At 47.2% G+C, this 24105-nt stretch overlaps 1 protein-coding gene across 1 annotated transcript in view; it reads left to right on the top strand.

The window, feature by feature from the left end:
* LOC117351078 overlaps positions 1 to 24105 on the top strand; it is a 53686-nt gene that overhangs the window by 1533 nt on the left and 28048 nt on the right. The window contains exon 2 of the mRNA XM_033925798.1: positions 14622 to 14699. Within this exon, the coding sequence (XP_033781689.1) occupies positions 14622 to 14699 (78 nt within the window). The remainder of the gene's footprint in view (positions 1 to 14621; positions 14700 to 24105) is intronic.

Genomic DNA, 24105 nt, shown 5'->3' with positions numbered 1-24105 from the left:
GAAATGGTGCCTATATGTACATCGCTCCACCGCCAGGGAGTGTGCTTCGCGCTGGTCTACCCGGCGTCTCTTCGTGTCTGGCGAGAGGGGAAGGCCCAGACCTTTGCGGATAAAGCAGCAGCACAACGCTATCTGGACTCCCTGCCGGTGCTGGCTGGGGGTGGTGAGCCTGCAGGGGACCCGGCTTATTGACCTCAAGGCCTGGTCCTGTCCTTATCGAGCGCTGACTGATTTTGCTTGATCGTTGGCACTTACTGGACTGAGCGAGACCTCTGCCTTGTGTCGCCCGTTGGCGGCTACCATCCTCCAGGTTTGTTGCGGGAATCGGCATGCTGGGCTTCACTTGGGCTTTGGTGGCCAGCTGTCCACTCTGCAGTTTCTGGGCTCTTTCAACCCTTGCTGGGAGCCTGCCGAGGCCTACTTGGAGAGTGTCCCTGGCCTGGAAGGCTCCGGATCTATCTTGGACTGGGCATCCTCTGGCCTGCCAGTTTGCTGTTGGCCAGGGAGACTCTAGCATCTATTATTGTAGTGGTCCCTTCTTCTCAGCGAGACTGTGGGTTTGCGGGGGCTAAGCCCCGAGTTCTAGCTTGCTCCTTTTTTTGGGAGTGCAGTTTCTTTTGGGTTTTTTTCTCCTTTGTATGGGTCTGGGTTTTTGGGAGGGCCTTTGGGGGTAGCTTTCCCTGGAGGAGGGGGTGGAGGAGGGGTGGGAGGGGGATGCGATTCGGGTTGTGTGTGAGGGGTATGGCTGGTGTGTATGGGTGTTGGTATGGTTGGCGGATGTCTGCAGGGGGATGGGGGAGTGTGTGAGCTGTTCTAATATTTACCTTGGAGCAACTCTGGCTATTTGTGTGCTGCCTGGAAATGCTGATTTGGACCTTGGGACCCATTATCTATGCTGGAGGGCCTGGCTGGGGGGGCCACCTTTGCATATGGGAAGTTTTGTTCTCTGCTTCTATATCTGAGGGCATTTCTGTGAATGACTAAGTTGACCATAGCTACTTTGAATGTGAATGGGATTCATTCCCCCATCAAGAGGAAGAAGATCCTAACCTGGTTCCGGAAGAGAAAGATGGATATTGCCTTTGTGCAAGAAACTCATCTTTCTGCTATTGAACACCTTAAGCTCCGAAGTGACTGGGTGGGTGAGGTCTGTTTCTCTTCTTTTGGTACCAGAAAAAGGAGTTGCCATACTGATTCATAAACAATTGCCTTTCCAACTCCATAAGGTCATCCAGGATCAGGAGGGCAGATATGTCTTAGCACTTGGGGAATTGTGGGGACAAAAATGGTTACTCTGTAATTTGTATGCTCCTAATGTGTATAATCATAATTTTTTTTTCAGCTTTGCTTGCCAAGATAGCTATGTACCCTGACTACCAACCAATTGTGGGTGGAGACTTCAATATTACAGCGGATCCTGTTCTAGACTGCAGCCCGGCGAAGGCAGGGGTGGGAGACCATGGAGCCAAGGGGGTAAATATTTTGCTTAGCCACTTGCATCTTTTGGACATGTGGAGGATCCTACATCCCACGGAACATACCTATACATTTTATTCTCACCCACACAATGTTTATGCCCGGTTAGATTACTTGTTGGCCTCGCCCTCTCTGCTCCTCAAGATGGCAAAGATCACCATGGAGGAGGTTCCTTTGTCTGATCCCCGTCATGGAAATTCTAATTACATCGGATGTGCAGGAGCACCACTGGAAATTTCCGTGCTACCTATACAGAGATCTCAAGTTCCATAAGTACCTTCGAGAACAGTGGTTGGATTACAGCCATCATAATAATACTGAGGATGTTGACCCGGTGACCTTCTGGGAGGCCTTCAAGGCGTTTTTCCGTGGGTTCATTATAGCTTATCTTTCTCGTAAGCGGAAGAAACAGGATGCGGATTTATTGGCTCTATCAGAGGAACTCCACCAATTGCGAGCGAGGCACTGTGCTTCCCTCTCTGCAGAAGGTAAACTCCACTTGCTGCCATTAGGCGGCAGATTGATGCCTTATTAATGCAGAGGGCTGCTCGAGATATTTATTTTCAAAGGTATAAATTGTATACTCGGGGCGGGAAAATGGGAAGACTGCTAGCTAATCTGGTGCAGCCTCCCAGAAAACATCAGGTCATACTGTCTATTCAGGACAAGCAGGGCACTCGTTACACTCAAGAGAGGCAGATTCGGCAGCAATTCGTACATTTCTATGAGTCCCTTTACGCTCGCCAACCCTTTTTGGATTCGGATAGAGATGCCTTCTGATGCTTCCTAAGCTGACGACTGGTCAATATGCCTATTAGCCCTGGGGAAGTGCAGCTGGGTATCAAGCGGTTAAAACTCACTAAAGCTCCGGGCTGCAACGGGTTTGGATCTGAGTACTACAAGATCCTGACAAACCAGATATCCCCCGTGTTGGCGGGGACATTTAATGCATTGACCGTGACGTGGGGCCTTGGGACTCCCAATCTTGTCCACGTGGTTCTTCTGCCTAAACCCAGCAAGGACCCTGTTCTGGTGGGGTCCTATCGCCCCATCTCGCTTCTTAATCAAGATGCTATGTTGTTTGCCGCCATTTTGGCGGCTTGACTGAACGTATTTCTGCCTCTCTTGATACCAAGGATTAGGTCGAGTTTGTACCAGGTCGATAAGCGTCTATGAATCTTGCTTGCACTTTGATGGCTCTCCATTCCCAACGAGGAGTGGAGGGTACATCGGCTATAGTTGGCCTGGATATGAAAAAAGCATTTGACAGCATTTCTTGGCAGTATCTCTTCTGGGTCTTACAGCAGTTTGGTGAGGAGGGCACTATTCACAATTGGATTTCTAGCTTATATATCTGGCTGCAGGCTCGACTCTTAGTGAATGGACGGTTTACGGACCCCTTTGACCTGGGCAGGGGGACGCGCCATGGCTGTCCACTATCCCCACTGCTTTTTGTGTTAGCCATGGAACCCTTAGCAGCTAAACTCCAAATGGACCCGGATATACGGGGCATCCGAACTGGGGTACAGGAGAGTTGTATCAATTTATTTGCTGATGATATTCTCCTTTATCTTGACCGTCCCCAGCAGGTCTTGAGCCGAGCCCTGGCTATTGTTCGCTCATTTAGGGACGTTTCTGGCCTACGAGTCAACTGCGATAAATCTGAACTTCTCCCGTTGCGATCCACTAAGTTGGAGGCCTGGCATGCTGGCCTGGAGATACCACCAGTTGGGGGGCCAATGCGATACCTTGCGTTTATTTAAGCCCCAATCTTACGCTTCTGTACCAATATAATGTGCAGCACCACCTGGATGCGATCAAGAGCTTGTGTGATAAATGGAGGGAACTTCCACTTGGAGTCTGTGGTCGGGTGGCTTTTACTAAGTTGGTACTCTTACCTAAGCTCTTGTACCTGTTGCAGATGGTACCTCTTTGGATCATGGACAGGGATGTGCGGATGTTTCACTCTACACTTTCCTCTTTCATTTGGCGTCATAAGTGAGCCCGAATTAATTATGCCACTTTAACCTTGGATAAGTCCCGGGGAGGCTTGAATCTTCCTGATCTTCGCCTCTACAATGTGGTAGCTTTGTTCTGATTTATTCACGAAGGCTGGTTGGGTTGTTATAAGCACTCTCCTCGGGGATGGGTGGAGTCCTGGTGTTTCCCTCACTCCGTTCTGTTCCTTCTTCATGCACCGATGATGGTGATCCTAAATTTGCATTTTTACAACCCTTGTGACGTGCGTGGCGCTGGTGGTGGCGTCGACAAGGGAAAACAATGGCGACTTCCCCCTTGTTACAGCTGTATGGTAATGTTAATTTTCCCCCGGGAGTGGGTCACTCTTGGTTTTGGCAGTGAGAGCAGAGAGGGTGCAGATCACTTCAGGATCTTCTCAATGTGGGGGGTGGCTAGTTTCCTACATTTGACCAGCTACAGTTCCAATGGCACCTGCCCCAAACCCATTTCTGGGCTTACCTTCAAGCCCGCCATTACTACCAATCCCTTGGTCATAGATGGGGGGATGCTTGGCTCTGTTGTCCCCTGGATACCAAATTTTTTCAGGTGACTCCTGAACTGAACAAGTTGGCCACCTAGTACCGCATTTTGAAGAATGTTTTGGCCCTGGGCTCCATTGATAGATTGGCTTCCCAGTGGCAATCAGACCTTGATATCATCTATGATCGGAAGACCTTTCTTGATCTTTTTGCCCTGTACACGCCCTGTGGTGCTCCATGGATTTTCGGGAGATGCAGTTTAAAATACTGCACTGAGCTTATATCTCCAGGGTGCAGGGGGCACATATAGGCCTGTGGGAGGGGGGGGGGTTGTACTACATGTCACCGCTGTTTGGGTACCCTCACCCACCATTTTTTTTTAATGTCCTGCCTCCGAACTATGGCTGCAAGTACTTACATTTTTGGAGCGCCTTGTTCAACGCGCTGTGCCCTGGGATTATGGTTTATTGCTGCTAGGGGATCAGCGTGGCTCACTTGAGGTGGGACTCACGTTGCATCAGCGGAAAGTTCTCTACATGGCTATCTTGGTGGCGAAAAAGCTTCTTTTGCAACATTGGGTGGCTGACACGGTGGCCTCTTTCCCGCTGTGGCTTGCTCGCTTGGCTGAAGTGGGCCGCTATGAAGTACAGCGTACTCTTCAGTCAGGGCACCTAGCACACTGGTGTTACCTAGCTCTTTGGCGGAAGGCTTTGCTCCTGTTTCTGGCAAGGTGGATGCTGCTGCAGCTCCTATGCACTGACTCCTTTCCGGGGCTGGTGCCATTTCTTCTTCCCTAGGTAGATACATGGTTGCATGGGGGTATGAGTGACTAAGTACCTGGTGATTGTTTGTTGTGGCTTAAGGATGGTTGACTATGGTTTGGGTGTATATGGATGGGAGTTTTTTCTTACTTAAAATGTCAATTGTGATAGGCATCTGACTAAGAGTTCTCTGTCTTATTGTTGGCATGTTCTACTTCTTGCTTGATTGTTTTGCACTGTTCCTATTTGATCCCCCTTTGGTTGTATGTCCCTTTTGCAATTGCTAATAAATATAATTGAAAAAACAAAACAAAACAAACAAGTCAATTAACATCAGTAATCGAATGTTAACAATCAATTATTGATATTAATTAGCACCAATTAGGGAGCTGTGCATGCATCCAGCTCTGCATTATTGTATATTCCTGGGTACCCAAATCCCATAGCGTGCAACCCAAAAGGGGATGTGGCCACGGGAGGGGCATGTGTGAGTCAGGGGCTTTCTCAACAGATGTGCCAAGTGTTATAGAAACCTGGAGAAACCCAACATGTACCAGGATTTACACTAGGTTTTAGCTGGCATAAACCCTCACATCTAAGTTGGGCACAGGAATCCCCGCTAGGCACTACTCTATGTAGGGTGTTCATCCCAGAGTGGCCTTTATACGAGGGGCCACTGAAAAGTTCTCAGCCCAACCAACCAAGTTGAGGCAGTCTCCATCAAGGGCTATACACTTAGTCCGGCGATTTACCACTTTTTTTTTTTCATTCCGTCAGTAAAATACAGAACAAAAAAAGTGGGAAATCACCGGACTAAGTGTATAGTCCTTAATGGGGACTGCCCCAACTTGGTTGGTTGGGCTGAGAACTTTTCAGCGGCCCCTCATAGAATAGCACTATGCATTGATATTTCCGAGTGCCAGTGTAAGGAGAGTGTGGTGCAGTGGTTAAAATCTCCACACCCTGAGGTTGTGGGTTTAAACCCACACTACTCCTTGTGACCCTGGGCAAGTCACCCCACCCCCATTGCCCCAGGTACATTAGATAGATTGTGAGCCCACCAGGACAGACAGGGAAAAATGCTTGAGTACCTGAATAAATTCATGTAAACCATTCTGAGCTCCCTTGAGAGAACAGTAGAGAAAATTAAATAAATTTCCTGAATCCAGCTCAAATTACTAATTGTAACATGTCAAAAATGATACCATCCATGTCTTTTTCTTCCTCACCAAATCCCATTTCTATTCTCTCCCAGAGGCCAACCAAATTTTAGTTTCAATTTCAGATATGGCACTGAAACTGGCCTGAAATTCTGGTTCAGATTTCAGCCAAAATGCATTTTCGGCTGAACCAAAACTCCCCCCACCTGCTCTTGCCCATGCTGGTTCCAGTCTCAAAATGGCTGACAGGATCTCTTAAGGTAATTTCACAGGAAGCCATTTCCACCTGGAGCCACCAGTGCACAGGAGTGAGTAAAGATGCTTCTGCCCCCACTACCCACCAGTGAAAAAGTAGGCCCAGGAGGAGGCTGCCGCTGGGTTGGGGTTCAGGTCAGGGGAACCGGTTTCATTTTTTTTTCAGCTTCTACCAAAACCAAACAGCCAGTTTAGGTCGCAAATTCTGTTTTGGCAGAAACCCAAGATCCTGGTTTCGATCAAGGTCCCTCCCCCCCACCCTGCATGGGTAAAAGCATGCAAGCTATTCACACACAGAATGTATTTTTAACTACAGTATGCTGGGGTTGGGAAAATGAATTTCTAACAGGCTTTTTATGGGCTGCACATGCTTGCCTCTCTAAAGGGGTTTGAAGCTTACCATCTTAGTGCCTGATTTTATATGAGAATGTCTATGGGAGAATTCTAAAAGGCTGTCTGTTTTATAAAGACAAAAACAACACAACTGTAGCTATATGCTGTATAAAAACTGTAGCTGTATAAAAAAAATCACGCATCTTACTTTCAAAAAGCACTGAACATCATATAATATCATTTAAAAAATGCAAACTAAGTAGAGGAAAAGACCTCAAACACCTAAGAAGTTATTCAGCTGTTCTCTAGTGGAACTGATAACACTGCTATAGTAATGGGTTGTGGAGACATAGAACATGTCATTGAAAGGCTATTATATTTGCTCATCTGGATTATGTAAATTCTCTTTACATCAGTTTAAGTAAGGGCAATTTAAAGAGATTGTAGCTTATTCAGAATACAGCTGCCAAATTAATTTTTGGTAAGAGAAGATGTGATCATTTCACTCCATTGCTAAGGGCGTTACACTGGCTTCTGGTGTATTGGAGGGTCCAGTTTAAGTGTGCTAGTGTGGTATTTAAAATTCTATATAGGATTGTTTTCCCCATTACTTACACTTTTCTTCAATTCGCAACACTCCTTCTCTACTAGAGGAATACATAAATTTAAATTAGCATTTCTGTCTATTAAGGGTATTCGCAGTGGCATACCTAGGGTATGTGGCACCCGGGGCCCATCATTTTTTGATCCCCCCCCCCCATGGAAAAAAATATTTTTTGTAATGACCATGAAACGTAATAAATGGTCAGAATAGAGCAGGCAGTGAAAATTTTCTTATATTCCAAACATAACATAACATAAATTATGTCTGAATTGTCATGACATCAGAAGTACATATGGAGTAGTTGCAGGTGATGTTTGGGACAGTTCTGATTGTGTTAGTTCGGTTTTATGTGTTTTTTGAATAGAAAGGTTTTTATTTTTTTTTTGAAGGTTCAGTCTATGGTCGATGTCAATTGGTTGTAGAGTTGGGGATCGAGTGTTGCAGCTCGAATGGCTAGGAGGTTGTCGAACAGTTTTTTTCTTTTGACGTTTTTGGTTGGAGGGTGTGTGAATGGTGCGTGAGTTCTCCTATGTCTGTTTGAGGTGGATTGAATTATTTAGCTGAAGAAATTAGTTACCCCCTCATCCCACACACATTAATTCTCTTCCATTATAAAAAAAACATTGATAAGTTCCCAGAAAAAAAAATACATTAAAATAAAAAGTGAAAACAAAGGCCCCTACAGATGAGAACATAACATAAGAATAGCCTAACTGGGTCAGACCAATGGTCCATCATGCCCAGTAGCCCATTCTCATGGTAGCCAATCCAGGACACTAATAACTAGTCAAAACCCAAAGAGTAGCAACATTCCATGCTACCAATCCAGGGCAAGAAGACACTTCCCCCATGTCTTAATAACAGATTATGGACTTTTCCTCCAGAAATTTGTCCAAATCTTTCTTAAAACCAGCTACACTATCTGCTTTTACCATAACTTCTGGCCATTTCATTTTTAAGTTTAGATCTTTCCTTTCAAACAGAGACCTTGCTAGATGTCAAATACAGCACAAGGTAACTTCACATGGACTTAGCTGTGCAGGAAATGTGAATCTCCTCATACACCCACCATATAGTGCAAAAATGTGCAAAGGTCTGTTTATTTCTTTCGATCACTACATAGCCTAATGCCACACAAGCAGTGCTGTACAAACATATTCTGTAGGTCAATGCTAAGGATAACAAAGTTTCCTTCCTTGGACCAGAAGGAGATACTGATAAACCACTGGAAGAGATTCCAAAACAACACCCAAAGACCCACTCAGTGTGTGAACCAGTTGAGTGGAGTGGACTAACTGGGGGGTGGAAATGGGCCCGGAGTTTGCTCAGCAGAATTTCCCAGACCACCTCTTTCTCTCAACACATTGACACGCTGCCACCACCACTACTAGGAACACCTCACTGGGTAGGCCAGCTATGCTATAAACTTTATAAAACACATTATTATATTTTCTTATAAAGCACATATTTTAACTGAACTCTCTGACATCCTCAGCCTTTCCATTCACAAAAATAGAAGGAAGAAAAGTTCCCATTTCCTGCTGTCTCATGTCCCCGGCCTATACAATATTTTTTTTCGGCAGACCCTTCAAAAGTCTGACCAAATCCTCGTTTCACTTGCATTATAAAGTACTGAGGATGCCATCTCTCCCCAATCCCAGGTCCTAAAGTCTAAGACAGTAGCGCAAAATAATGCTGCCAGATTCAGGAAAAAAAAATTTTGATTCGATTCAGCCTATTGAATTGGTTTTTCAATTCGATTTTCCTGCCCAGTTGAGTGATTTTTTTCAAAACTCCTGGTGGGTTTTATAGCTTTTTCACCCCCTTTGGCTTCTCCTAACCACACTGGCGCTATGGTGTAAATAAAATAAAGAAACAAAAAGGACTTTTCCTCTCTCTGTTAAATCCTAGCTCACGTTTGCAGTCCAACACCAGCTCTGGCAGGATACACATTTCAAATCTGACATATTATAATCACAAAACAGAAAATAAAATTAATTTTTCTACCTTTTGTTGTCTGGTTATATTTCAAATCTTGTTGGTCCAAGGCTCTGGTTTTCTTCCGATAACTTGCTTGCCAGGGTCTCCTTCTTTCTTCTTTCTGCATGCTAACCATCCATCTGCCAACTCTGTCCTCCCTTTCCATTTCCCTTCCCTCCCCAGGAAGTCTGGTATCTTTCCTTTTTTCATCTCCCTCCACAGATCCACCTTTTCTTAACTACCCTTTCATCCGGCATCTCTCCCTCTTTCCCCACCACCCCAGAGTCCACCATCTCTCCCTTTCTTTTCCCAATTACCCTTCTATCCAGTATCTCTATCCCTCCTCCACACCATCCCTTGTGTCCAATTTCTCTCCCTTTCTGTTCCTTCCCTCCCTAAATCCCATGGTCCATCATCTCTCTCCCTCTCCTCTATTTTCAGACCCATTATTTCTTTCCCCCCCCCAAAGTTTGGCATATGCACGTCTCTTTGAACACCCCCTTCCCTCTGTGTACTTCTAAACCAGGGTCCCCCCTTAAAGGTCTGCCTGTCCCCCCTTAAAGGACTGCCTGTCCCCCCTTGAAGGCCTGTCCCCCCCTTATAGGCCTGTCCCCCCCTTGAAGGCCTGTCCCCCCCCTTGAAGGTCTGCACCCCCCCGAAGGCCTGTCCCCCCCCCCTTGAAGGCCTGACCACCCTTGAAGGCCTGCCTGCCTGTCCCCCCTTGAAGGCCTGTCCCCCCCTTGAAGGCCTGCACCCCCTTGAAGGTTAGCACCCCCCCAAAGGCCTGTCCCCCCTTGAAGGCCTGTCCCCACCTTGAAGGCCTGTCCCACCCCCTTGTAGGCCTGTCCCACCCCCTTGTAGGCCTGTCCCCCCCCTTGAAGTCCTGCCTGCCTGTCCCCCCCTTGAAGGCCTGTCCCCTCCCTTGAAGGCCTGCACCCCCTTGAAGGTCTGCACCCCCTTGAAGGTCTGCACCCCCCCGAAGGCCTGTCCCCCCACTTGAAGGCCTGCCTGCCTGTCCCCACCTTGAAGGCCTGTCCCCCCCTTGAAGGCCTGCACCCCCTTGAAGGTCTGCACCCCCCCCCAAAGGCCTGCACCCTCCCTGTAGGCTTGTCCCCCCTTGAAGGCCTGTCCCCCCCTTGTAGGCCTGTCCCCCCCCTTGTAGGCCTGTCCCCCTTGAAGGCCTGCCTGCCTGTCCCCCCCTTGAAGGCCTGCACCCCCTTGAAGGCCTGCACCCCCTTGAAGGTCAGCACCCCCCCCCCGAAGGCCTGCACCCCCCCGAAGGCCTGCACCCCCCCCGAAGGCCTGTCCCCCCCCCCTTGAAGGCCTGTCCCCCCCCCTTGTAGGCCTGTCCCCCCCCTTGTAGGCCTGTCCCCCCCTTGAAGGCCTGCCTGCCTGTCCCCCCCTTGAAGGCCTGCACCCACCCCGAAGGCCTGCACCCCCCCTTGAAGGCCTGCCTGCCTGTCACCCCCCTCCCCCTTGAAAGCCTGCCTGCCTGCCTGCCCGCCCGCCCCACCCTGAAGGCCTGATGCCCCGACCCACCCCGAAGGACCGTTCGCCCCCTGGCCTCCCCGCACTACCTATGAAGCAGCCGCAGCAGGATCGCGACGTTAGCTATCCCTGCGCTGCTTCCTGCGCCGCGGTCCCGCCCCCTCCTCTGACGTCAGAGGAGGGGCGGGACCGCGGCGCAGGAAGCAGCGCCCAAGCAGCTCAGGGATTGCTGACGTCACGATCCTGCTGCGGGCTGCTTCATAGGTATGCTGGAAGGTCAATGGGGCGAGCGGTCCTTCGGGCGTGGGGGGGGGGACTGAGCGGCAAGGCCGGGAACACCCTCTCAGGGCTGGCACCCGGGGCGGACCGTCCCCCCGCCCCCCTCTTGGTACGCCACTGGGTATTCGAACTTTAGGAAGGCTCTCCCACTCTCTGGCAAATGCCTTGGTAAAAATCTGGAATGACCTTCCTCCAGAAATTAGATCCCTTTCCTCTTTGATTTGTTTCAGAAAAACTTTGAAGACGTATTTGTTCAAGAAATTCTTAACTGATGAATAATGGATTGTAATAGTTGTACTCCTGTTTAATTATTGTTTTCTCCTACCCTTTTGGGCTAATTTTGTGAACCGGACCGAGCCCCCTTCAGGGAAAGACCCAGTATATAAAACAAAGGATTGGATTGGATGGAGGTCTTTCTGACCAATGATTACGTACCCACAGTCCATTATTCTAGTAATGTTATCAGTTCCAGTATCAAAAAGTTGAACAACTGCTTGGGTGTATGAGGTCTTTTCCTCCACACCGTTTGAAAATATGATGTATTTTTGAAGTGATGTTATATAATGTTCAATGCTTTTTGAAAGTAAGGTGTGATATTTTTTTTTTTTTTAATTTAGCCACAGTTGTTTTGTTTTTGCTTCTATACTTCTATACTACAACTAACAGAGAACAATCCTGGCTGGGAAACTACATAAATAAAACCAGACAGACCTACAACGCATTCCGAAAATCAATCAAAACCACTCTGTTTGACAAATTCATCACCTAAACAGACCGACCTTCGCTCTATGCATTTTTTCCCCTACAAACTCGAGACAATCTCTCAGGCAATCCCAACCCCCTCTCACATCCCCTCCCCTCTCAACCCCTGCAACATTCCCCTCACACATTTGTAATTCGCTGAATGTCCAGCCTTCTTTCGATGTGAACCGCCTAGAAGTCATCTGACTATGGCGGTATAGAAAAATAAAGTTATTATTATTATTGTTTTGTGGTTCATTTTCTACCCTGTTTTTTTTATGTTTTATAAAGACAGCATAACCTGCTACGTATCTTTATAAAATAGACACCCAGATCCAGGCCCTTTGATGCACAAAGAGGCAAATTCTATAAGTAGTAAATTGGCTTCAGTTATGAGCTTTAACAAGATCATAGTTGAAAAAAATAAAAATGGATTGAACAATAGTCGCCTGGCTTTTTAGGTTTTAAAAGTATTTCCCTGTAACTTCATTGAGTGTCCCCTAGTCTTTGTAATTTTTGACAGAGTGAAAAATCGATCCACTTGTACCCGTTCTACTCCACTCAGGATTTTGTAGACTTCAATCATATCTCCCCTCAGCCGTCTCTTTTCCAAGTTGAAGAGCCCTAACCATTTTAATCTTTCCTCATTCGAGAGGAACTCCATCCCCTTTACCATCTTGGTAGCTCTTCTTTGAACCTTTTCTAGCGCCACTATATCTTTCTTGAGATAAGGAGACCAGAATTGAACGCAATACTCCAGATGAGGTCGCACCAAGGAGCGATACAGGGGCATTATAACATTCTTAGTCTTGTTAATCATCCCTTTTTTAATAATTCCTAGCATCCTATTTGCTTTTTTGGACGATGCCACTGCAAGACTCATCTCAATTCGCTGAAGCAACTCGCTCTACTCTTCAATTCCTCTGGATATGGCCAAATAACTTATTTTGTAATCCGCCTTGAACTGCAAGGTATTGGTGGAATAGAAATCACTAATGTAATGCAATTGTCTACGATGACACCCAGATCCTTTTCTTGGGTGCTAATCCCCAAGGTGGACCCTAGCATCCGGTAACTGTGATTCAGGTTATTCTTCCCAATGTGCATCACTTTGCATTTGTCCACATTAAATTTCATCTGCCATTTGGATGCCCAGTCTTTCAATTTCCTAAGGTCCGCCTGTAATTTTTCACAACCCACGTTTGTTTTAACAACTTTGAACAGTTTAGTGTCATCTGCAAATTTAATCACCTCACTCATCGTTCCAATTTCCAGATCATTTATAAATAGCCGTGATGCCCACTCCCTCCTGCTGGAACCCGCGAAGCACCCCCCAACTGCAATAGGCAGGAGGGATAGCTGCTCCCTCCTCTTTGCAGACCCTCCTGAACCCATGACCCACCCCCCATGACCAACCGCCGATGTCCTGAACCCACCACTCCGTCACCTCCCCAAACCCCAAGCCCCAAGAACCCATGACCCCACAACTGCTGATACTCCTGAACCCCCCACCCTGACACCTCCCAAGCACCAACCCCCCACCCAAAACCCCCCATACCCTATGTAGTAAAGCTAGTCAGAGGGTTGCCTACACCCTCCAACCGGCAAGCCCACCTCTTCACAATAAATAAATAATAAATAAATAATTTTATTCTTATATACCGCCATGCCCATCGAGTTCTAGGCGGTTCACAACAATTACATTAGGATCCGCATTGACATGTCGCATTGACAGGCCTTCCCCTTCCCGGTGCATCCTGGGATGCACCAGGGAGGGGCCTATGTCCTGATTGGCCCAGACGCCTAGATCCATTCCCACAGAAGGGAACGTAGGCACCCAGGCTAATTAGGGCCTTAGATCCCTTCCCGGCGCCATCTTTGTGGGGGCACCAGCAACTCTGTGCCCCCCACTCCACACTCATGCCCTTCTTTGCCCACTCCCCGTACCTATTTAAAATATTCACTAGCATGAGCAACTACTCTAGCCTTCTACTCGTGCCAGCCTGGCTCCCTCTTCCAGGTTGCAAGACCAGAGGGAAAGCCAATACCAGCTGAGCAGCAGGCCGGAGAAGCTGCTCATGCTGGCAAAGATGTAAAAAGGTAAAGGGGTGAGAAGGAAGGGAGCAAGAGTGGCGTGGGGGGGGGGGGGTTTGGCATGGAAGGAGCAGGGGGAGGAGAGGAGAGCTCAGGTGGGTGGCAAAGCCCCAGGTACCTCCTGCCCTCCCTATGCCACTGCCCCTTAACTGCCCACATCACTCCTATCCTTGTGTCTCCTTTTCAGATCTGCACAGAAACACTTAGGCGTGCAAGAGCAGTTCCATGTACATCTGCCATTTTTGGCCCATTTTAATGCCATGCTTCCATTATAATGTTTATCTGCACTGAAAAATTGGCACAGAAATAGCTTGTAACATTAGGTGCCATATATAGAATTCCCTTGTAATTGACTAGCATAAGTTTCTATTAGTATCTGGTTAACTTAGCTGGATTGAATTTGTTTACCTTCCGGTAGATGCTGAGATTGAAAGAGAACTCTGGGTTGTAGTTTTGTTAGTCTGACACATTTTGCAATGTAATGTTGAATGTCATTTCTTTGTTCCAAACCAGAGGCAAAGGTAGACGATCAGTGGTCAGCAAGACGGTAGAAGAATGGCGATGAAACACCAGTACCACACATAAAATGTTATTGAGCAAACACAGTCCCAATGCAGCCACATTTTGGCATAAGTCTGATAAAAAATGTTGAGTTACAAAGTAAATTATGTGATAAATTTATTAATGCAACACCTTTTACATTTGAAAGTTGTCAGTCATTCTCGAAATTATATGTCTTTTACATGGTTTTCTTCAGTATGGTTTTTATTTTATCAATTTATAATTGGATTAAAAGTGTAAGTTGTTTGGTTTGGTTTTTAGAAACTACACCACCATCTGCCAGAAAGTGGCCACATCAGGATTGTGTTCATGCAGTAAAATCTTGTGCATTATACTGGTGTCTCATTATATTTTTGAACTTACATGTCTTTTTTTTTTTTTTTTTTTACAGGATCATATTTTCAAGACCGTCCTATGTACACAAACCCTATAAAATATTTCTCTTCATTAAATTCAGTTTCAAGACCAGGTACATCTTTGTTCGATACTATTTGACAACGCACTGCCTTCACTGTTACTTTTGTTTTAAAAAAAACCCTCTCTGTTTATCGTGTACTGTCCAATGTTTGTACTGTATGTGTCCCGTATCTGGCAGCATTCAAATCCAGACTCAAAGCCTATTTTTTTGAAGCCACTTTCAATTCCAAACTCCAACTCACCTGCTAAGCACCAATATCTGTCTTATCGTTCCCTCTGTAATTCCACCACCTGGGCACAGTGTATTGATGCTCCTTCTTGAACAGTTTGTCTATCTTGACTAGATGGTAAGCTCTTTTGAGCAGGAACTGTCTCTTCTATGTTTTGATGTACAGAGCTGCGTATGTCTAGTAGCGCTATAGAAATGAGTAGTAGAAGTTATAATGTGGTATTAAACTGGAGCTTCAAAAAAATAAATAAACTGATATCCAAAAGCACGTATACAAACAGAGCCAGCCGCTATCCAGATACTGTGGAAATTCTTACAGACTGCCCCTGCACCAATTGGATCAAGTAAATTTGTTCTGCCTATCTCTATGGGGCTCATAATAAAAAAAAAAAACCACGTCTAAAAAGTGTCCTAAGTGGCTACTTGGACGATGAAAAAGCCTGATCGTCCAAGTACCCATAACCAAAGCTGGTTTTTAGACGTACCTAAAACCAACTTAGGCCTTTCCCCTGCCTCTAAACGTACAGAGAGAAAAGAGGTGTGTTTAGAGGAGGGGAAAGGGCGGGCAGTGGGCGGGAGGTGGGCCGACCTACACCTAGTCGTACAACTGGTATAACCAAAACAATTTAGTCGGCATTTAGACCTGTTTCACTTAGACGAAATAAAACCAGGTCTAAGTGCCGAAAAACGGGCCACTGAGCTGATGGCCGCTGGTGCCATCAGTTCAGCGGCCCGGCAACCTAACCATCGCAGCAGGAGAGATGGTTCATCTCCCCTACCGCGATGCCATCACTCTTCTACCGAACTGCCGCAACCCGCAACCTTGATACACAAGGATTAGGTCGAGTTTGTACCAGGTCGATAAGCGTCTATGAATCTTGCTTGCACTTTGATGGCTCTCCATTCCCAACGAGGAGTGGAGGGTACATCGGCTATAGTTGGCCTGGATATGAAAAAAGCATTTGACAGCATTTCTTGGCAGTATCTCTTCTGGGTCTTACAGCAGTTTGGTGTGGAGGGCACTATTCACAATTGGATTTCTAGCTTATATATCTGGCTGCAGGCTCGACTCTTAGTGAATGGACGGTTTACGGACCCCTTTGACCTGGGCAGGGGGACGCGCCATGGCTGTCCACTATCCCCACTGCTTTTTGTGTTAGCCATGGAACCCTTAGCAGCTAAACTCCAAATGGACCCGGATATACGGGGCATCCGAACTGGGGTACAGGAGAGTTGTATCAATTTATTTGCTGATGATATTCTCCTTTATCTTGACCGTCCCCAGCAGGTCTTAAGCCGAGCCCTGGCTATTGTTCGCTCATTTAGGGACGTTTCTGGCCTACGAGTCAACTGCGATAAATCTGAACTTCTCCCGTTGCGATCCACTAAGTTGGAGGCCTGGCATGCTGGCCTGGAGATACCACCAGTTGGGGGGCCAATGCGATACCTTGCGTTTATTTAAGCCCCAATCTTACGCTTCTGTACCAATATAATGTGCGGCGCCACCTGGATGCGATCAAGAGCTTGTGTGATAAATGGAGGGAACTTCTGCTTGGAGTCTGTGGTCGGGTGGCTTTTACTAAGTTGGTACTCTTACCTAAGCTCTTGTACCTGTTGCAGATGGTACCTCTTTGGATCATGGACAGGGATGTGCGGATGTTTCACTCTATACTTTCCTCTTTCATTTGGCGTCATAAGTGAGCCCGAATTAATTATGCCACTTTAACCTTGGATAAGTCCCGGGGAGGCTTGAATCTTCCTGATCTTCGCCTCTACAATGTGGTAGCTTTGTTCTGATTTATTCACGAAGGCTGGTTGGGTTGTTATAAGCACTCTCCTCGGGGATGGGTGGAGTCCTGGTGTTTCCCTCACTCCGTTCTGTTCCTTCTTCATGCACCGATGATGGTGATCCCGGGAGGGGGGCATAAATTTGCATTTTTACAACCCTTGTGACGTGCGTGGCGCTGGTGGTGGCGTCGACAAGGGAAAACAATGGCGACTTCCCCCTTGTTACAGCTGTATGGTAATGTTAATTTTCCCCCGGGAGTGGGTCACTCTTGGTTTTGGCAGTGAGAGCAGAGAGGGTGCAGATCACTTCAGGATCTTCTCAATGTGGGGAGTGGCTAGTTTCCTACATTTGACCAGCTACAGTTCCAATGGCACCTGCCCCAAACCCATTTCTGGGCTTACCTTCAAGCCCACCATTACTACCAATCCCTTGGTCATAGATGGGGGGATGCTTGGCTCTGTTGTCCCCTGGATACCAAATTTTTTCAGGTGACTCCTGAACTGAACAAGTTGGCCACCTAGTACCGCATTTTGAAGAATGTTTCGGCCCTGGGCTCCATTGATAGATTGGCTTCCCAGTGGCAATCAGACCTTGATATCATCTATGATCGGAAGACCTTTCTTGATCTTTTTGCCCTGCACACGCCATGGGGTGCTCCATGGATTTTCGGGAGATGCAGTTTAAAATACTGCACTGAGCTTATATCTCCAGGGTGCAGGGGGCACATATGGGCCTGTGGGAGGGGGGGGGGTTGTACTACATGTCACCGCTGTTTGGGTACCCTCACCCACCATTTTTTTTGAATGTCCTGCCTCCGAACTATGGCTGCAAGTACTTACATTTTTGGAGCGCCTTGTTCAACGCGCTGTGCCCTGGGATTATGGTTTATTGCTGCTAGGGGATCAGCGTGGCTCACTTGAGGTGGGGCTCACGTTGCATCAGCGGAAAGTTCTCTACATGGCTATCTTGGTGGCGAAAAAGCTTCTTTTGCAACATTGGGTGGCTGACACGGTGGCCTCTTTCCCGCTGTGGCTTGCTCGCTTGGCTGAAGTGGGCCGCTATGAAGTACAGCGTACTCTTCAGTCAGGGCACCTAGCACACTGGTGTTACCTAGCTCTTTGGCGGAAGGCTTTGCTCCTGTTTTTGGCAAGGCGGATGCTGCTGCAGCTCCTATGCACTGACTCCTTTCCGGGGCTGGTGCCATTTCTTCTTCCCTAGGTAGATACATGGTTGCATGGGGGTATGAGTGACTAAGTACCTGGTGATTGTTTGTTGTGGCTTAAGGATGGTTGACTATGGTTTGGGTGTATATGGATGGGAGTTTTTTCTTACTTAAAATGTCAATTGTGATAGGCATCTGACTAAGAGTATATTGTTCTCTGTCTTATTGTTGGCATGTTCTACTTCTTGCTTGATTGTTTTGCACTGTTCCTATTTGATCCCCCTTTGGTTGTATGTCCCTTTTGCAATTGCTAATAAATATAATTGAAAAAACAAAACAAAACAAACAAGTCAATTAACATCAGTAATCGAATGTTAACAATCAATTATTGATATTAATTAGCACCAATTAGGGAGCTGTGCATGCATCCAGCTCTGCATTATTGTATATTCCTGGGTACCCAAATCCCATAGCGTGCAACCCAAAAGGGGATGTGGCCACGGGAGGGGCATGAGGGAGTCAGGGGCTTTCTCAACAGATGTGCCAAGTGTTATAGAAACCTGGAGAAACCCAACATGTACCAGGATTTACACTAGGTTTTAGCTGGCATAAACCATCGCATCTAAGTTGGGCACAGGAATCCCCGCTAGGCACTACTCTATGTAGGGTGTTCATCCCAGAGTGGCCTTTATACGAGGGGCCACTGAAAAGTTCTCAGCCCAACCAACCAAGTTGAGGCAGTCTCCATCAAGGGCTATACACTTAGTCCGGCGATTTACCACTTTTTTTTTTTCATTCCGTCAGTAAAATACAGAACAAAAAAAAGTGGGAAATCACCGGACTAAGTGTATAGTCCTTAATGGGGACTGCCCCAACTTGGTTGGTTGGGCTGAGAACTTTTCAGCGGCCCCTCATAGAATAGCACTATGCATTGATATTTCCGAGTGCCAGTGTAAGGAGAGTGTGGTGCAGTGGTTAAAATCTCCACACCCTGAGGTTGTGGGTTTAAACCCACACTACTCCTTGTGACCCTGGGCAAGTCACCCCACCCCCATTGCCCCAGGTACATTAGATAGATTGTGAGCCCACCAGGACAGACAGGGAAAAATGCTTGAGTACCTGAATAAATTCATGTAAACCATTCTGAGCTCCCTTGAGAGAACAGTAGAGAAAATTAAATAAATTTCCTGAATCCAGCTCAAATTACTAATTGTAACATGTCAAAAATGATACCGTCCATGTCTTTTTCTTCCTCACCAAATCCCATTTCTATTCTCTCCCAGAGGCCAACCAAATTTTAGTTTCAATTTCAGATATGGCACTGAAACTGGCCTGAAATTCTGGTTCAGATTTCAGCCAAAATGCATTTTCGGCTGAAACAAAACTCCCCCCACCTGCTCTTGCCCATGCTGGTTCCAGTCTCAAAATGGCTGACAGGATCTCTTAAGGTAATTTCACAGGAAGCCATTTCCACCTGGAGCCACCAGTGCACAGGAGTGAGTAAAGATGCTTCTGCCCCCACTACCCACCAGTGAAAAAGTAGGCCCAGGAGGAGGCTGCCGCTGGGTTGGGGTTCAGGTCAGGGGGGCCGGTTTCATTTTTTTTTCAGCTTCTACCAAAACCAAACAGCAAATTCTGTTTTGGCAGAAACCCAAGATCCTGGTTTCGATCAAGGTCCCTCCCCCCCACCCTGCATGGGTAAAAGCATGCAAGCTATTCACACACAGAATGTATTTTTAACTACAGTATGCTGGGGTTGGGAAAATGAATTTCTAACAGGCTTTTTATGGGCTGCACATGCTTGCCTCTCTAAAGGGGTTTGAAGCTTACCATCTTAGTGCCTTATTTTATATGAGAATGTCTATGGGAGAATTCTAAAAGGCTGTCTGTTTTATAAAGACAAAAACAACACAACTGTAGCTATATGCTGTATAAAAACTGTAGCTGTATAAAAAAAATCACGCATCTTACTTTCAAAAAGCACTGAACATCATATAATATCATTTAAAAAATGCAAACTAAGTAGAGGAAAAGACCTCAAACACCTAAGAAGTTATTCAGCTGTTCTCTAGTGGAACTGATAACACTGCTATAATAATGGGTTGTGGAGACATAGAACATGTCATTGAAAGGCTATTATATTTGCTCATCTGGATTATGTAAATTCTCTTTACATCAGTTTAAGTAAGGGCAATTTAAAGAGATTGTAGCTTATTCAGAATACGGCTGCCAAATTAATTTTTGGTAAGAGAAGATGTGATCATTTCACTCCATTGCTAAGGGCATTACACTGGCTTCTGGTGAATTGGAGGGTCCAGTTTAAGTGTGCTAGTGTGGTATTTAAAATTCTATATAGGATTGTTTTCCCCATTACTTACACTTTTCTTCAATTCGCAACACTCCTTCTCTACTAGAGGAATACATAAATTTAAATTAGCATTTCTGTCTATTAAGGGTATTCGCAGTGGCGTACCTAGGGTATGTGGCACCCGGGGCCCATCATTTTTTGCCCCCCCCCCCATGGAAAAAAATATTTTTTGTAATGACCATGAAACGTAATAAATGGTCAGAATAGAACAGGCAGTGAAAATTTTCTTATATTCCAAACATAACATAACATAAATTATGTCTGAATTGTCATGACATCAGAAGTACATATGGAGTAGTTGCAGGTGATGTTTGGGACAGTTCTGATTGTGTTAGTTCGGTTTTATGTGTTTTTTGAATAGAAAGGTTTTTATTTTTTTTTTGAAGGTTCAGTCTATGGTCGATGTCAATTGGTTGTAGAGTTGGGGATCGAGTGTTGCAGCTCGAATGGCTAGGAGGTTGTCGAACAGTTTTTTTCTTTTGACGTTTTTAGTTGGAGGGTGTGTGAATGGTGCGTGAGTTCTCCTATGTCTGTTTGAGGTGGATTGAATTATTTAGCTGAAGAAATTAGTTACCCCCTCATCCCACACACATTAATTCTCTTCCATTATAAAAAAAACATTGATAAGTTCCCAGAAAAAAAATACATTAAAATAAAAAGTGAAAACAAAGGCCCCTACAGATGAGAACATAACATAAGAATAGCCTAACTGGGTCAGACCAATGGTCCATCATGCCCAGTAGCCCATTCTCATGGTAGCCAATCCAGGACACTAATAACTGGTCAAAACCCAAAGAGTAGCAACATTCCATGCTACCAATCCAGGGCAAGCAGACACTTCCCCCATGTCTTAATAACAGATTATGGACTTTTCCTCCAGAAATTTGTCCAAATCTTTCTTAAAACCAGCTACACTATCTGCTTTTACCATAACTTCTGGCCATTTCATTTTTAAGTTTAGATCTTTCCTTTCAAACAGAGACCTTGCTAGATGTCAAATACAGCACAAGGTACCTTCACATGGACTTAGCTGTGCAGGAAATGTGAATCTCCTCATACGCCCACCATATAGTGCAAAAATGTGCAAAGGTCTGTTTATTTCTTTCGATCACTACATAGCCTAATGCCACACAAGCAGTGCTGTACAAACATATTCTGTAGGTCAATGCTAAGGATAACAAAGTTTCCTTCCTTGGACCAGAAGGAGATACTGATAAACCACTGGAAGAGATTCCAAAACAACACCCAAAGACCCACTCAGTGTGTGAACCAGTTGAGTGGAGTGGACTAACTGGGGGGTGGAAATGGGCCCGGAGTTTGCTCAGCAGAATTTCCCAGACCACCTCTTTCTCTCAACACATTGACATGCTGCCACCACCACTACTAGGAACACCTCACTGGGTAGGCCAGCTATGCTATAAACTTTATAAAACACATTATTATATTTTCTTATAAAGCACATATTTTAACTGAACTCTCTGACATCCTCAGCCTTTCCATTCACAAAAATAGAAGGAAGAAAAGTTCCCATTTCCTGCTGTCTCATGTCCCCGGCCTATACAATATTTTTTTTCTGCAGACCCTTCAAAAGTCTGACCAAATCCTCGTTTCACTTGCATTATAAAGTACTGAGGATGCCATCTCTCCCCAACCCCAGGTCCTAAAGTCTAAGACAGTAGCGCAAACTAATGCTGCCAGATTCAGGAAAAAAAAATTTCGATTCGATTCAGCCTATTGAATTGGTTTTTCAATTCGATTTTCCTGCCCAGTTGAGTGATTTTTTTCAAAACTCCTGGTGGGTTTTATAGCTTTTTCACCCCCTTTGGCTTCTCCTAACCACATTGGCGCTATGGTGTAAATAAAATAAAGAAACAAAAAGGACTTTTCCTCTCTCTGTTAAATCCTAGCTCACGTTTGCAGTCCAACACCAGCTCTGGCAGGATACACATTTCAAATCTGACATATTATAATCACAAAACAGAAAATAAAATTAATTTTTCTACCTTATGTTGTCTGGTTATATTTCAAATCTTGTTGGTCCAAGGCTCTGGTTTTCTTCCGATAACTTGCTTGCCAGGGTCTCCTTCTTTCTTCTTTCTGCATGCTAACCATCCATCTGCCAACTCTGTCCTCCCTTTCCATTTCCCTTCCCTCCCCAGGAAGTCTGGTATCTTTCCTTTTTTTCATCTCCCTCCACAGATCCACCTTTTCTTAACTACCCTTTCATCCGGCATCTCTCCCTCTTTCCCCACCACCCCAGAGTCCACCATCTCTCCCTTTCTTTTCCCAATTAACCTTCTATCCAGTATCTCTATCCCTCCTCCACACCATCCCTTGTGTCAAATTTCTCTCCCTTTCTGTTCCTTCCCTCCCTAAATCCCATGGTCCATCATCTCTCTCCCTCTCCTCTATTTTCAGACCCATTATTTCTTTCCCCCCCCCCAAAGTTTGGCATATGCACGTCTCTTTGAACACCCCCTTCCCTCTGTGTACTTCTAAACCAGGGTCCCCCTTAAAGGTCTGCCTGTCCCCCCTTAAAGGTCTGCCTGTCCCCCCCTTGTAGGCCTGTCCCCCCCTTGAAGGCCTGTCCCCCCCTTGAAGGTCTGCACCCCCCCCGAAGGCCTGTCCCCCCCCTTGAAGGCCTGACCCCCCTTGAAGGCCTGCCTGCCTGTCCCCCCCCTTGAAGGCCTGCACCCCCTTGAAGGTTGGCACCCCCCCAAAGGCCTGTCCCCCCCTTGAAGGCCTGTCCCCCCCCCTTGTAGGCCTGTCCCACCCCCTTGTAGGCCTGTCCCCCCCTTGAAGTCCTGCCTGCCTGTCCCCCCCTTGAAGGTCTGTCCCCCCCCTTGAAGGTCTGCACCCCCTTGAAGGTCTGCACCCCCTTGAAGGTCGGCACCCCCCCGAAGGCCTGCACCCCCCCCCGAAGGCCTGTCCCCCCACTTGAAGGCCTGCCTGCCTGTCCCCCCCTTGAAGGCCTGCCCCCCCCTTGAAGGCCTGCACCCCCTTGAAGGTCAGCACCCTCCCCGAAGGCCTGCACCCCCCTTGAAGGCCTGTCCCCCCCTTGTAGGCCTGTCCCCCCCTTGAAGGCCTGCCTGCCTGTCCCCTCCTTGAAAGTCTGTCCCCCCCCCTTGAAGGCCTGCACCCCCCCGAAGGCCTGCACCCCCCTGAAGGCCTGTCCCCCCCCTTGAAGGCCTGTCCCCCCCTTGTAGGCCTGTCCCCCCCCTTGTAGGCCTGTCCCCCCCTTGAAGGCCTGCCTGCCTGTCCCCCCCTTGAAGGCCTGCACTTCCTTGAAGGCCTGCACCCCCTTGAAGGCCGGCACCCCCCTTGAAGGCCTGTCCCCCCCTTGAAGGCCTGTCCCCCCCTTGAAGGCCTGTCCCCCCCTTGTAGGCCTGTCCCCCCCTTGAAGGCCTGCCTGCCTGTCCCCCCCTTGAAGGCCTGCACCCCCCTTGAAGGCCTGTACCCCCCCCAAAAGCCTGCACCCCCCCTTGAAGGCCTGCCTGCCTGTCACCCCCCCTCCCCCTTGAAAGCCTGCCTGCCTGCCTGCTCGCCTGCCCCACCCTGAAGGCCTGATGCCCCGACCCACCCCGAAGGACCGTTCGCCCCCCTGGCCTCCCCGCACTACCTATGAAGCAGCCGCAGCAGGATCGCGACGTTAGCTATCCCTGCGCTGCTTAGGAGCTGCTTCCTGCGCCGCGGTCCCGCCCCCTCCTCTGACGTCAGAGGAGGGGCGGGACCGCGGCACAGGAAGCAGCGCCCAAGCAGCTCAGGGATTGCTGATGTCACGATCCTGCTGCGGGCTGCTTCATAGGTATGCTGGAAGGTCAGTGGGGCGAGCGGTCCTTCGGGCGTGGGGGGGGGGACTGAGCGGCAAGGCTGGGAACACCCTCTCAGGGCTGGCACCCGGGGCGGACCG

Source organism: Geotrypetes seraphini, chromosome 1, assembly GCF_902459505.1.
Source record: "Geotrypetes seraphini chromosome 1, aGeoSer1.1, whole genome shotgun sequence".
Lineage (NCBI taxonomy): Eukaryota > Metazoa > Chordata > Amphibia > Gymnophiona > Dermophiidae > Geotrypetes > Geotrypetes seraphini.
The sequence above is the reverse complement of the archived record's forward strand: the minus strand, read 5'-3'. Positions and strand labels throughout refer to the sequence as shown.